At 46.6% G+C, this 13,697-nt stretch overlaps 1 protein-coding gene across 3 annotated transcripts; it reads right to left on the minus strand.

Moving 5' to 3' along the window:
- Nucleotides 1-747: 747 nt before the first annotated feature.
- Nucleotides 748-13,454, minus strand: LOC310686195 (CD209 antigen-like protein 2). 3 transcript variants are annotated; one of them, XM_083459395.1, is made up of 9 exons: nucleotides 13,340-13,454; nucleotides 11,600-11,726; nucleotides 10,807-10,944; nucleotides 8,928-9,035; nucleotides 7,757-7,855; nucleotides 5,536-5,622; nucleotides 4,408-4,568; nucleotides 1,623-1,732; nucleotides 748-1,168 (listed from the first exon to the last, which is right to left on the minus strand). In XM_083459395.1, the coding sequence occupies exons 2-9, from the start codon at nucleotides 11,610-11,612 to the stop codon at nucleotides 994-996; spliced, it is 891 nt and encodes a 296-aa protein (XP_083315521.1). In that variant the 5' UTR covers nucleotides 11,613-11,726; nucleotides 13,340-13,454; the 3' UTR covers nucleotides 748-993. The 3 variants fall into 3 exon arrangements, with proteins under 3 accessions (XP_083315521.1, XP_083315520.1, XP_083315519.1); XM_083459394.1 differs by having other exon boundaries at nucleotides 11,600-11,727; nucleotides 13,322-13,445; XM_083459393.1 differs by having other exon boundaries at nucleotides 11,600-11,731; nucleotides 13,322-13,435.
- Nucleotides 13,455-13,697: the final 243 nt, after the last annotated feature.

The following is a 13,697-nucleotide window of genomic DNA, read 5'->3' on the forward strand; positions in this document are numbered from 1 at the left end:
CCCAGCTGATGGGAACCATAGTCCAAGACATCTTGAGGGTATTAGGTTGGTGAAGGCTGGATAGTTCATCAAGATGAAGATGAACTAGAAATCAGAAGTACATAATAAGGAAGCAATCGCGGTGGATATAATTATCCAGAATTCCTAGGGCCCCTTTTATGAGATTCCAGACATAGGAGCACTGGCATTAATAGGACTGGAAAGGGTACATATCGGTGGTAGTCTGGGCACTGGCGGAGGAAGAGGAGTGCGGAGGGAGCGCACCGCCCCCGGCAGCATGATCCCAGCGGGGTGCCATCATAGCTGCCCCCCCACCTGCGTTGGATGCCATGCCCCTATGGGTGCCACGCCACGCCACACCCCCAGGATGCACACCACTGGGACACACGCCAGCCCTGCCCCCACCTGCTCTCCGCCCCCTGTCCGGAGCATGAAGCTCCGCCACTGAGTCTGGGAGGATGCTGGGAGGAGGGGGAGGGCAGGGAAGGCTTGGCTCTGAAGGACCCAACACTTTTCCAGTTTCAAACAGGCACTAAAGTGGGGGGAGGTGGATAACACCAACCCAAACTGGGAGCAGGCAGAGTAAATTGGGAGGGGTTGTTTTGTTTTGTTTTGTTTTGTTTTGTTTGGAACGTGATAGAGGAGTTTAAGAGCATTGCTCATCTCTGGATGGGTGATTCAACAACATTCTCCCTCACAACCTAACTTCAGGATTCTCATCTCAATTAATTACAATACCAAATGGAGTGTGGTTGGATTCTTCTATGCTTTATTTCATGAAGCTACTTAAGTTTTTGCAGTTGGCAAATAAGGTGTCTTGTTTAAGCCTCAAGAAAGCAGAAACAATGTATTCTTAGGACCTGATGTCAGAGCGCTGAGCTGAATAACCACCCAATTTAGTTGCCTCTGCATTTATTTATTTTTTAAGGGGGTGGGCTTTTTCTCCATCATCATTGGTTGTTGTTTTTTTTACAGAGATCTTAGAATCCAGTTTCATGTAAGCCACTTCTTTTGAGGAAGCATCTTACAAATGCATTTTTTTGTAGAAGTGCAGAGGGCATCATGCCAACATTTCAGCCTGGTAGCACAATTTCTAATTAGTCCAACGCAGTTCTCAGTTCCTGGACGTGCAATGCCCTTGTTATTTGGCTGCCCACGCATCCAGTATCTGAAAAGAAGAGGAAGCATGAATCAATTTAGATGTCCGCTGGCTTCTGTGGCATGGAGATGGTGTGGGCTGCAGAGAAAGGTTTTTCTTTGAGCTGGAGGAGTTGAGCAAAGCCACATCCTCTAGCCAGCATGGTCTGGCAACTGTGGCGATGGCTCTTCCTCTCTCTTCTCCTGAAATGGCCTTTAAGCTGGATTGCACATTGTACCCTGAGAACATATACATGTTCCAAGACAACACAGTCCTAGCCTTTTACAAACTTCCCTTTCAAATTTGAAATGAATATCTAGGTTTTCTGGAAACCAAACCCAGTGGTAGATCTTGGCATATATCCACCACTGGGTTTGGTTCCCCAAAAAATCATACACACATATATATACATTTTACACACACACACACACACACACACAATGTTGTATAATCTAGACCTTAGAAGAAATTTGTTTAGACTTACTGCTCAGGAAACTTATGGGTTGCATCAATCCATGACCATTCTTTACCCCTTTTATACAGTCCAATCCAGAAATCATGAGTTGCGCCTTTGAGTTGTGATTCCAAATATAACTGCAGAAGAAAATAATAAAATATTTACTGAAAACAGACAAACAAAAAAGCTATAGATATTTTTCTTAAATGTTTTTTGGACAACATCCCTTGCCCAATAAGACAATAGCTCCTTACAGATATTTAGTGGGGATATAATGTGGGGGGGGGGACATCACAATAGCAGGATTTGCCCTTGCCCTGTGCATATTTCCTTGAAATGTCTGAAAAGAGGCCCCAATGCATACAAAATTCATGGAAGGCTTAGAGGACAGATCAGTCACACCAGAGGACCCCATTTTGCCACCTCCCTCAAGGTCTCAGTAGGTCACATTGCTCTCCTCTGGTTCTGAAGACTCCGTCCAGGAGGTTCCAGTGGAAGCATGGTCTTTCTCCTGCTGAAGGAGAAAGTACGCTAATCAATTACTGATAGATGGGGCCATCTAGGCCAGGATCTTGTTCTCACAATGGCCAGCCATATGCCTATGAGAAGCCTACAAGAGGACTGAGATTGCAACAACATTCTCCTCACCTGGGATTCCCAGGAACTGGTACTGAGTGGAATAATACCTCCAACAGTGGAAGCATAATATATTCTTTGTGTCTATTAGCCATTGATATACCTTTCTCCCACAAATTTGTCTAAACTTCTTTTTAGACCATCCAAGTTAGTAGCCATCACTACTTCCAGTGAGATCAAATTCATTATGTGTTGTGTGAAGTTCTTTTGTCTGGCCTGAATCTTCCAAAGTTTGGCTTCATTGGATGTCCCTAAGTTCTGGCATTATGAGACAAGGAGAAAGACTTTTCTCTACGCTCTTTCTCTACCAGTGTGTGGTGTAGTGGTTAAGAGCGGTGGACTCGTAATCTGGGGAACCGGGTTCACGTCTCCGCTCCTCCACATGCAGCTGCTGGGTGACCTTGGGCCAGTCACACTTCTCTGAAGTCTCTCAGCCCCACTCACCTCACAGAGTGTTTGTTGTGGGGGAGGAAGGGAAAGGAGAATGTTAGCCGCTTTGAGACTCCTTTGTTGTTGTTTAGTTGTTTAGTCGTGTCTGACTCTTCGTGACCCCCTGGACCAGAGAACGCCAGGCACTCCTGTCTTCCACTGCCTCCTGCAGTTTGGTCAGACTCATGCTGGTAGCTTCACGAACACTATCCAACCATCTCGTCCTCTGTCGTCCCCTTCTCCTTGTGCCCTCCATCTTTCCCAACATCAGGGTCTTTTCCAGGGAGTCTTCTCTTCTCATGAGGTGGCCAAAGCATTGGAGCCTCAGCTTCACGATCTGCCCTTCCAGTGAGCACTCAGGGCTGATTTCCTTCAGAATGGAGAGGTTTGATCTTCTTGCAGTCCATGGGAGTCTCCTCCAGCACCATAATTCAAAAGCATCAATTCTTTGGCGATCAGCCTTCTTTATGGTCCAGCTCTCACTTCCATACATCACTACTGGGAAAACCATGACTTTAACTATACGGTCCTTTAGGGTAGTGATAAAGTGGGATATCAGATCCAAACTCTTCTTCCTCTTCTACATGAAGCAAAATTGCATACACCTCTTTCATGTGATCCTTCCTCACAGAGTCATTGCTCCACCTGCTCAATCGTTTTGCATGCCCAGCAATATGCTTTTTGAGGTGAGGCAACCAGAACTGTGTGCCAGTATTCCAGCTGCCGTCACACCATTTCGCCAGTTTCAAGGCGCTCGTTTGCAGACATCTGGAGCACCGCTTAGCCATTGCTTTGCATTTAAGTAAGAAAAATAATTAGATCCTCCTCAGGCCACCACATTGAAAATCAGCCCCACCACACCTCTTCACCTCAACTTTGGGGAGCTGCTTCCCCCCAAAAAAGGTACCTGTGGCATTTGCCCTCCTAGGTGGGTCATAAGGAAAGGGTTAAATGAGTGTGAAGTGATTGGCCAGTGGGAACCCAAGGGGAGGAGTTAGAGTTAGAGTTGGAGTTGTGTGGAAGTCAGCTGGGAGTTGGGAGCTGGAGAAGGAAGAGGGAGGATAAGTCTGTGGGTTGGTCGAGTTGTGTGGTGAGGGAGTGAGAGGAACTGTTAGGTGGAGTCAGATAGATAGTTGGGATAATCAGTTTGAAGTTGTTAGGAACGTATAGGTCAGTAAAGAAACCACGATTAAGAAACTGACAAGAAAAATTAACTGAAACCTTAAACTTGTTCATGCTTATAAAAATAAACTTGATTATTTGTTAATGTTAATAACTGTCTGGACTCCGTGTGTACCCGAGAGAAACGGGTTGGTGGCAGCGAATAGGCAATCACAGTGTTGGCACAGGGATCAATAGACCGTCAAACGACCAGGGACCCTGTGTGATCGCCACAGTACCCCCATCTGGTTTGAACTTTAATTTGTGACTGTCCAAATAAAGTGATATAATCTTCTGTTTTAATGCTGGCAGTCAATGTGTAGCCAGTGGGTAGAGGGTAGAGTTAGCACACTATTGCTTACTGGGGAATGAGTAACTGCTTTGTGACTAGCTCTAGCTCTCCTCCTCCTTAATGGATATTACAGAAAACATCACAAACCCATGGAGTTTCCTCTGGTCAATGTGACTTCTTACTGCTCGTGGAGGAGAGGAGCAAGAAGCAGCTGTTATAGGACTTGAAGGCTATGTAGTCATCATACTGTGATGGGCTGTCCCTGCTTTGTGTGTATTCCAGCATCCAACCAACCTCCTCATCTCTACTTTCAACATTAATCATTCCGGAGAAAGGTTGTCCCGCACAATAATCTGCGCAGTCTTGCCAAGTTCTGGGTGGTTTAAAGATATCAAACAAGTATAACTTCTTGTTATGCACCGTCCAATGTTGACCAAGCCTTCCCAAAATGTCATCTTTCCGTCAAGCCACAAATATGTGAGGAATAAAGAGAGAGAGAGAGAGAGAGAGAGAGAGAGAGAGAGGATATTCATCAGATGATAGCTTGAATGTCTCTGCAGAGCTTTAAGCATTATTTATAATGTGAAACAGGTGATATACCAAGACCTTGTTATACAGTGGTACCTCGGGTTACATATGCTTCAGGTTACATACACTTCCGGTTACAGACTCCGCTAACCAGAAATATTACCTCGGGTTAAAAACTTTGCTTCAGGATGAGAACAGAAATTGTGCTCCGGTGGTGCAGCGGCAGCGGGAGGCCCCATTAGCTAAAGTGGTGCTTCAGGTTAAGAACAGTTTCAGGTTAAGAACGGACCTCCGGAATGAATTAAGTACTTAACCTGAGGTACCACTGTACTACAAAGTCTCAGTATATTTATTATATATTATATTAACGAGTTACATTAATGAGCTATGTTAAGAAGAAAGTTTGCAACAGGATTCGATTGTTTATTCTAACCCACCAACAACATTAGCCTATTTTCACCGAGATATATAATTCATTTTCTTCTGTTTCTCTTTTTACATGCATTGAAAATTTGTTAGCCAGTTTTCTAACAAATCTACACAGACAGACATAAGTACCAGACACAGGTTGATAAGTATGTGTGAGCTCTGCCAGGTCTGCTGTAAAATTAGACCTGTATGTGGCTCATTCATTTTAAAAGCTTTCAGAACTGTTTTTGAGTGTGATATATAAAGAACAGCATTTGAACAGCAGTAGTTGCAGAAGAGATTTCAACTGCTTGGCATCTTGCAGACAGGTTTTTGGAACCAGTTTAAGTTGAGTGGCAGTTAAGTTTGGAACCAGTTTAAGTTGAGGTTTGCAGCACCCCTCTAAAGTCAATAACAGGTTTTTGTTTTTGTTTTGTAATGGGCTCTCCCTGCATTATTCAGCATCACAGTCTCAGAGTAACTTACCAATTGCAACTTGCAGTTCCTGATTTTTTTTGTTCTCTTCAGTCAGCCTCAATGATAAATTCGTAGCTACCTTAATTCTGTCAACATCTTAAAAGATTGCAAAAATTCAAGTCAGGGAAATCGCAAGCAACTAGCTACAGTCTTATCCTTATTTTGTGTGTGTGTGTTCCAATCCCCACTCAGCTTTGAGGTAGTGGAAGTCAATTACCACCACCCCCTATCACATAAACTCAAACAGCTATATACATAAAGCTCAAACAGCTCTGTTGATAACAGCATTGGAACAAAATGTATCCAGGCAAAGGCCACAAAGGCACAATAGACGTTAGCAGTAAACAAAGTTAGATAGGGTTGTGTCAGCAAGACTACAGGCGAGTACAGTGGAACCTCATGTTACGTACCATCAGTGGCGTAGCGTGGGTTCTCAGCACCCGGGGCAAGGCAAGTATTTTGCGCCCCCTAACCCGTGGATTTTAGCACTCGAGTCTCTTCCGCCCCCCCAGATGTTGCGCCAGGTGCGGCAGGCCCCCCCTGCACCCCCCACGCTATGCCACTGCTCTCACCACAAGTCTTCAGGACAGCCATCTGAAGGCTGGCGGCGGGAGGAGGTCTCTCCGCCCCACCGCCAGCCTTCGGAGGAGGTCCGAGTACAGTGGGGTTCCTGCTTCCTCGAGGAGGGCCGGCCAAACGCGCCCCCAAAAATGTTGCGCCCGGTGCGGCCGGCACCCCTGGCACCCCCCACGCTACGCCACTGCGTACCATCCTCCTTGCGAATGTCGCACCTTCCGCAATATCCACCATCATGGACCCTATGATCATCAAGCAAGGCCTTTGTGGTGGTGCGACCGCCAAGGGCTGCCAGGTTGATGTTATCTTATGATAGGACCTTTCCAGTGGTGGCCCCCTGTTTGTGAGACTGTCTCTGTAATTGTTTTTTGGGAGGAATTTGAAAACATTCCTGTTTACCCAAACATTTAATGGCTGAAGGACATTGTTCTGGGCACCCCTGAGATCACTGGTAGAGAGAATTTTTTATTGCTTTAAATATACTTTTTAAAAGATGTCCTAACTGTAACTGCTTTTAGAGCACTCACCCCACCCAAACATTAAAAAAAGAGTTTCTATGGGTGAATTTGCTGCCCTGGGCTCCATTTGGGATGAGGGACGAGACAGACAGACAGTGTCAAGGACTGGACTGAGGAGGAATGGTGGAGACCTCATCCTCAAACTTTCAGAGAAGAGGAAGACAGTATAGATTTACAATAGTGGTTTGCAGAAGGTCACAGCTCAGAGATAGAGGAGGGGCAAAGCTGGGAAAGAATGGGAGAAGGGGATAGGAAGCAGTGCTGGGGCAGCTGGCTGACATGTTATCACTAGAAAGCATTCCAGACTCTCCTTCTCCCAGAACCCGGAAAGCAGTGAAAGTAGGAGAGCAGAGAGCTAAGAGACAAATGGCCTTAAGCAGCCACTGTAAGGGGGGTGGGGCTGTTGACAAGCGAGAAGGGAAGAGGGGAGGAGATTACTCTGAGCAACGCCATTACTCCTAGAGGCTGCCTTTCGAAGCCTCTCTCTGTGAATATTGAATAAAAGACATTGGTAAGAGCTTTTGCTGTGGTTAAACCACAGCAAAAGCTCTTGCCGATCAGAAGGTCAGCGGTTCGAATTGCCTCGACGGGGTGAGCGCCCGTTGCTCGGTCCCTGCTCCTAGCCACCTAGCAGTTCGAAAGCACGTCAAAGTGCAAGTAGATAAATAGGTACTGCTCCTGCAGAAAGGTAAACGGCGTTTTCGTGCGCTGCTCTGGTTCGCCAGAAGCGGCTTAGTCATGCTGGCCACATGACCCGGAAGCTGTATGCCAGCTCCCTTGGCCAATACAGAGAGATGAGCACCGCAACCCCTGAGTTGGTCACAAATGGACCTAATGGTCAGGGGTCCCTTTACCTTTAAGACCTTTACCTTTAAGAGCTTTTGCTGTCTATTTTTCCCTGGCTGCCTGTTGTGTGTGTGTGTCGGGGGGGGGGTTCGGATTCCCAGATGCCTGGCAGAAGACAGTTAAAATAAAAACTTATTCTACCTACCGATATACCACTGCAACCCACCCATCATCCTGTAGTTTCTGTCCCAGCAGAGACATACCAGTGGGAATATGCTCTGCTGGGAGAAAATATGATTGGAGGGGCTGAGTGGGGAGGCTCAGCATCCCAGCTGCAACTCGTTGCTTACCTTCCAAAATCTGGAGATCTGGATATTTCCTGCCAATGTAATCTGAAATCTCATCCACTCCTTTGAGAAAGATGGTTCTTTTTCTCATTTCACGGTTATCTAATGGAAAGGTGAGGGGAAATTTATACGAATGTTCTGATACTAGTCATGCCAAGTGGAAGTACAGCTTTGCTTTCACACACAGAGCATGGGCTATTGTAGATTTCTCCAGCCACACAAGCTGAGACAGGAAGAAGCCTTCACAGCTCACTTAAGACAGAGCCGTAACTACAAGGGGGGGGGGGCGGCTAGCCAGGTTTTTCACATGGAATGAGGCCTCCAGAGGAACGCCATTGAGGCCAAATGGAGGCATTCACCTGGGTGAAATAAAGCCTAGTATCCCCCCTGCTTAAACAACAAGCTAAAGATAACAAGTTTTAAAAAGGCAATGGGTTTTGTTATGTACTGAGTTGAATAGGAACCAAAATGCAGCAGCGTGATTGGTCCTAGAACAATAGGATCCATGATTAAATATTTTTTTAAAAAAAACAATAGGATCCAGAATGCAGCAGTCTGATTGGTCCGCAGGAGCCACCCAATCCAACTCTAGGTGGAAGTGAATCCGCAACCTGATTGGCCTACAGGAGAATCCTAGAATTCGCCAATCACATGGAGCCCCTTGTGTAAATAATATATATAAAGCAGACATTTCGGGGGAACTTCAATTCCTCACTACTATGAGCTGAATAAAGAGCATGAAATCCACACTCGAGTATATTTCAGCAGTGGTGTAGCGTGGGTTGTCAGCACCCGGGGCAAGTCAAGTAATTTGCGCTCCCTAACCCGTGGATTTGCGCCCCCTAACCCTAACCCCCAGATGTTGCGCCCGGTGCGGCCGGCCCCCCCTGCACCCCCCACGCTACGCCACTGTATTTCAGTTTTGTTCACATCGGAGTAACTGTCTTGTCCACACCAAGTATTTAAGCAGTTATTGAGGGGCAGCAGTGGAGAAAAATTGATTTCAATGGGAAAGATTTAGCCAGGCCTTTACCTCACCTACTGAAACCAATGAGCGGAAGTGGGCCTCGGCAGAGTTTGGACTGCGCCTTCTCTTTTCGAAAGGTTGACAGTGAAGCAGAGAAGCCAGAGTAACCTGAAGGTTTCCACCGTGCTCCCTGCAAGTGTTACTTACACAAGACGATCATAATACTTGAGACAACGATGCAGGCCACAAGAACCATCATGGCAGCGTATAGAGCGTACGGAGAATAGAGGATTGCTTTTGCACCAATGAGCCTTTCTTGAAGGACAAAAGAAAAGAAAATGATGCTTTAATCATCCATAGCCAACATCCCACTGCAATCCCAACAAACAAGATTTTAACAGTAACCTGTTCAGCTCGACAAGCAAATCTCCATTTTGAAGGAAGTTGCCTTTGAGTCCAAACTCCATGGAGTGAATATGTAAATAAAGCCCTCCTGAAGGGAGAGTAAGCCGCCTAAGGCCGATGGAGGCTGGATTGAAGGCTGTGGGAGAGACAGACCTCTGCTTCTAGGTCTGTTTGGATCATTTCACATTTTCTAAGGTGCTGAGCCTGTGCTGAACAGCACAAGACATTGTATGAATATCTTTGGATCTATCATTTGGATCTGTTTTATTTTGAAGAGTTCTGCTAGTAAAATTTGAACAATATTTTCATGGGCCTGCGCAATGCTTCATTTCCAAAAGGGGTAATTTTTTTCAGACACCCAGTTGCTTCAGACTGCACAATATTAATATCTGCAACATGGATTTCACACAGTGTGTGTCATAGCCAGCAAGAGAGTGGACTCAAACACCAGATTTTTGCTCCTAAGAACATCAGAAGAGCCTGACTGCTGGATGAGACCCAAGGCCCATCTACAAGCATCCTGTTCTCACAGAAGCCAGTCAGATGCACCACAAGCAGGTTGTGAGTACAGGAGCACTCTCCCCACCTGCAGGGAATGTCCAGGAATTGGCACTGAGAGACATGCTCCCTCCAGCAGTGGAGGTCTAACACAGGCATTGTGGCTAGTAGGCACCAATAGCCTAATCTGGCATGAATTTGCCTAAGCCCCTCTTAAAGTGTTCTGTGATGGCCTGGGAATCGGATTCAGAGGCTGAACCTGAGGAATCCCAGCCTGCACAGGGGTCCCTGCCTCCAGGGCCGGCTGAGCCAGGGCTGGGGTTTGAACCTGAAGGGTCCTCACCTGTGCCGGATCCTCAGGAGCAGACACCAGCTGAATCTGCTCTGGCTCCAGAGGTGATCTAAGACCCATTGCCTGCAGGTGCTCCACTCTCAGCCCCATCAGGGGAAGAGGAGGTTGCCTCTGGGTGCAGTAACCCTCCAACCTCTCCTGAGCTGCAGAGGCTCAGAGCAGAGAGGCGGAGGGAACTAAGTTCCTGTAGGAGGAGTGCTTGCCTCCAGACCAGGAGAGGCGAGTCACCTGTGGACCAGGGCTGCCCTATGCCTCAGAGGAGATAAAAGCCAGCCAGCCCAGTCCCAGGTTGCGGGAGCAACATCGTTGGTAACCTGTTCCTGCCGGCACCCTGTCCTGCTCTTCTGCCAGAGTTCCTGACCTCACCCGACTCCTTGCCTTGGACCCCGCTTCAGCCTTGACAGACAGCCCCCATACCACACCCTCGACCTCGGACTGCACTCGGACCACGCCGCACGGTAATCCCCCGGGACCAGCACATTTTCCAAGTTGGTGGCCATCACTCCATCGAAGAATCATAGACTTGTAGAGTTGGGGTTGTCAAGCCCAACCCCTTGTAGTGCAGGAATGTGCAGTTGTCCCACATGGGGATCAAACCTGCAACTTTGGCATTTCCCGCACCATGCTCTAATCAACTGAGCTATGTGGCAGCAAATTCCACATGTGCTGTGTCCTTCCCCAGTGGGTTTCCCCTCTGGGCCCAAAGAGCTGGTCAGGCTTTCCCACTCATGGCACGCGTTGCCATCTTGACTGGGTCCAGATCCTTCCCATCCACCAACCTCCCTTTCTTCTGCTTTCCTTCCATCCTGTGAACAACAAGCTACTACAGACCCTTAAATGTTGGCTTTTTCCCTGGGGCTGCCTTTGGCGCACTTTTCTCCCGTTGGAATAACTTCTTGACTCCACTGAATCTTGTTGGCTGCTTTGCTGTTGCTGCTGGTTTCACATTTCCTGTTTTTTTCGCAGTTGCTGTTTGGGGTGGGAAGCAGCAGCAGAAACATCACACACACATTTCCATCAATGTACATCAATGTTCAGTAGATGAATTTTTATTTTTATTTAATTTTAGAGATTTCTCTCGCCCTTTCTGCTAAAGGAGCCCAGAGCAGCACTGTGCTTACTTTGCACTCAGATGAGTGGGGTGGAATAATTTAAGTTATGTCAATTATGTAAGTTCCACATTTTCACCGCAACGGACAGGAAGGTGAGTAACTTACTTTTTAGCAGATGAGGAATAATAGCATTGGAATGGAAGCAGTGCTGCACGCAACAAGCACTGGTGGAAGAAGAGGAGTGTGGGGGGAGCGCACCACCCCTGGCAAAGTGATCCTGGTAGGGTGCCATCACTTCTGAGCCCCCCACCCACACTGGGCGCCACGCCTCTGCAGGTGGCATGCTGCACCCCCAGGACGCATGCCAGCCCCTTCCCCGCCTTCTCTCCACCCCCCAGTGCTGGAGCATGAAGCTCCGCCACTGGCAACAAGTACAGGGAGGAATGGGAAATGGTGCCCTGCTTACTTACTTGGAAGAGCAGTATGGAGGCCCACCACCACCACCATGAATGAACTGTGGCCAGAGACAATGAATTCTCCTGAAGAGAAAACAAAAGTCTGAAGCTACCTACCTGCCTCCGCCATTTCATGTGTGTTGATTGTACTGGTGCCTCATGTCATCTGATCTGCTGAAGGTCCGGTGTTTAAAGAGGAGTCACAGAGCAGTGGGGTCTTCAGCTGCAGCACTAACATCCCAGACCTGCCTTATTTAAATACATGGCAGGTTGATTGTAGTATTGAGAAGAACATCATCCCCTCCCACCCCAACCACACTTTGCAGGGCCACTTGTGGGGGCAGCTGGTAGGGCAGCTCCCCCAAATTTGGCAGGTAAGTTTCTATAGAATTTTATTATTATTATTTGTATTAGTGGGACTGGGGATATTAACTATGTATGTGTGAATGGACTAGTTATAGTCTCACATTTCTTCTTGTAGCTATACTCCTGCTTTAAGCCATTTACATACTGTCTTCTTTTGTATATCATTTACTACAAAGGTATGCTTTAATTATGCATTCTCAATGTATTTTTAATTTTAGTTTTTCTTATTCTATGTGTTAATTCAGTTGCAATAGATCTTGACAGCTCGATGACTAAGAGATTTAGCGACGACACTTCGGATTGCCTGAGCACTGACCCACTGGTATATCACAAGTGGAAACAATATTTACTGTGTTTGCTAGTTTAAGATAAAACAGATTTGATAAAAACATGGCAGCTTGATTGTAGTATTGAAAAGAGCACCATCCATTCCCACCCCACCTACACTTTGCAGGGCCACTTGTGGGGGCAGCTGGTAGGGCAGCTCCCCCAAATGATGGAGCCTTAAAAGTAGGAGAGCAAAGAGCTCAAAGACAGAGGGCATATAGCAGCCCCTGTAGAGGTGGTGGTGATGATGATGTTGACGATGATGAATGAAGAATGAGGAAGTGGGAGAGATGGGGGAGGTTGAGATTCACTCGGGACAATATCATTATCCAAGAGTCTGGGTTCTATAGCCTCTCTCTGTAAATTTTAAATTTAAAAAGGACAGTAAGAAGCCTTCCCTTCCTGGGCAACCAGTTGGGAGCTGATGACAGCATCCTGACACCCGCCAACTCAAGCCTTAGACGTGAGTGTGGAGGTGTGCAGGAGGGAGGGCCAAAGGTGGTTGTAGCACCTTGTCCAATGCCCTGCCCCATAGGCTCACATCCAGACCCTTTATTATTTTATTTTACTTTATTTTATAATTTTATCATTTTTATTTTATATTTTAGCCCATTTCCTTCCTGTTAGAAACAATGATAGGGAAATAAATGGGATTGCTTTATACCAACACTTGGGCAGGCATGCATGAGTTCCTGGTTTGGGAATATGTTGTGTGAATAATAATAATAATTTATTATTTATACCCTACCCATCTGGCTGGGTTTCCCCAGCCACTCTGGATGGCTCCCAACATAAAATTAAAAGCACAATAAAACGTCAAACATTAAAAACTTCCCTAAACAAGAAGGCATTAGATCCTTTGGATCCAAGTCATCTCATGGCCCTCCTCTGACCAAACTTTCACCAAACAATGTTCCATTTTTTAGCATTTAGTTATTGGATCCCAGCCTCTAACATTGCTGGGCTAGGGCTGCAGAGGTTTCCATGGCAGTAGGGGGTGCGGATCTGACATCAGATGTCCCGCTCTGTGGTTGGAGCTCTGTCTTTGATTCTGGAGAGATCTAGTGTAGATTATGGCCCCTGGGATGTTCACCGTAAGGAACAGGGGACGATAGCCATAGTTGCCTTTTTCTGAAATTAAAATACCACAATATCATAGCCTTTCCTTGTAGAGACAGTATTGCTTCCAAGTTTCTCTCTGCCTCTGTTTCTTCATGAGTTTCTTTCATCCCCCCAATACCTAGAACCGCTTTCCTTGTGATGTAGCACCTTCTACATTCTAGGAACACCTCCCACTCAACTTATGCTCTTTCCTGATTGGCTATCTGCCATGCCTAATAGGAATTCCACAGAAAGGATAAACCCAGGGAAAATGTTCATTTCATATCTAGTATATTGCTTCCCCCTCAAAAAGCATTGTTACTACAGTTTGCAAAGATGCTGCAAGGAAAGAGCTTTGGCACAAGACAGGAAAAGAGGTGTAAGGGGATCTGTCCTCCACCTCGATGTCAGAGTTCTTCCA

The sequence above is a fragment of the Podarcis liolepis genome, assembly GCF_965112155.1.
Source record: "Podarcis liolepis genome assembly, chromosome: 9".
Lineage (NCBI taxonomy): Eukaryota > Metazoa > Chordata > Lepidosauria > Squamata > Lacertidae > Podarcis > Podarcis liolepis.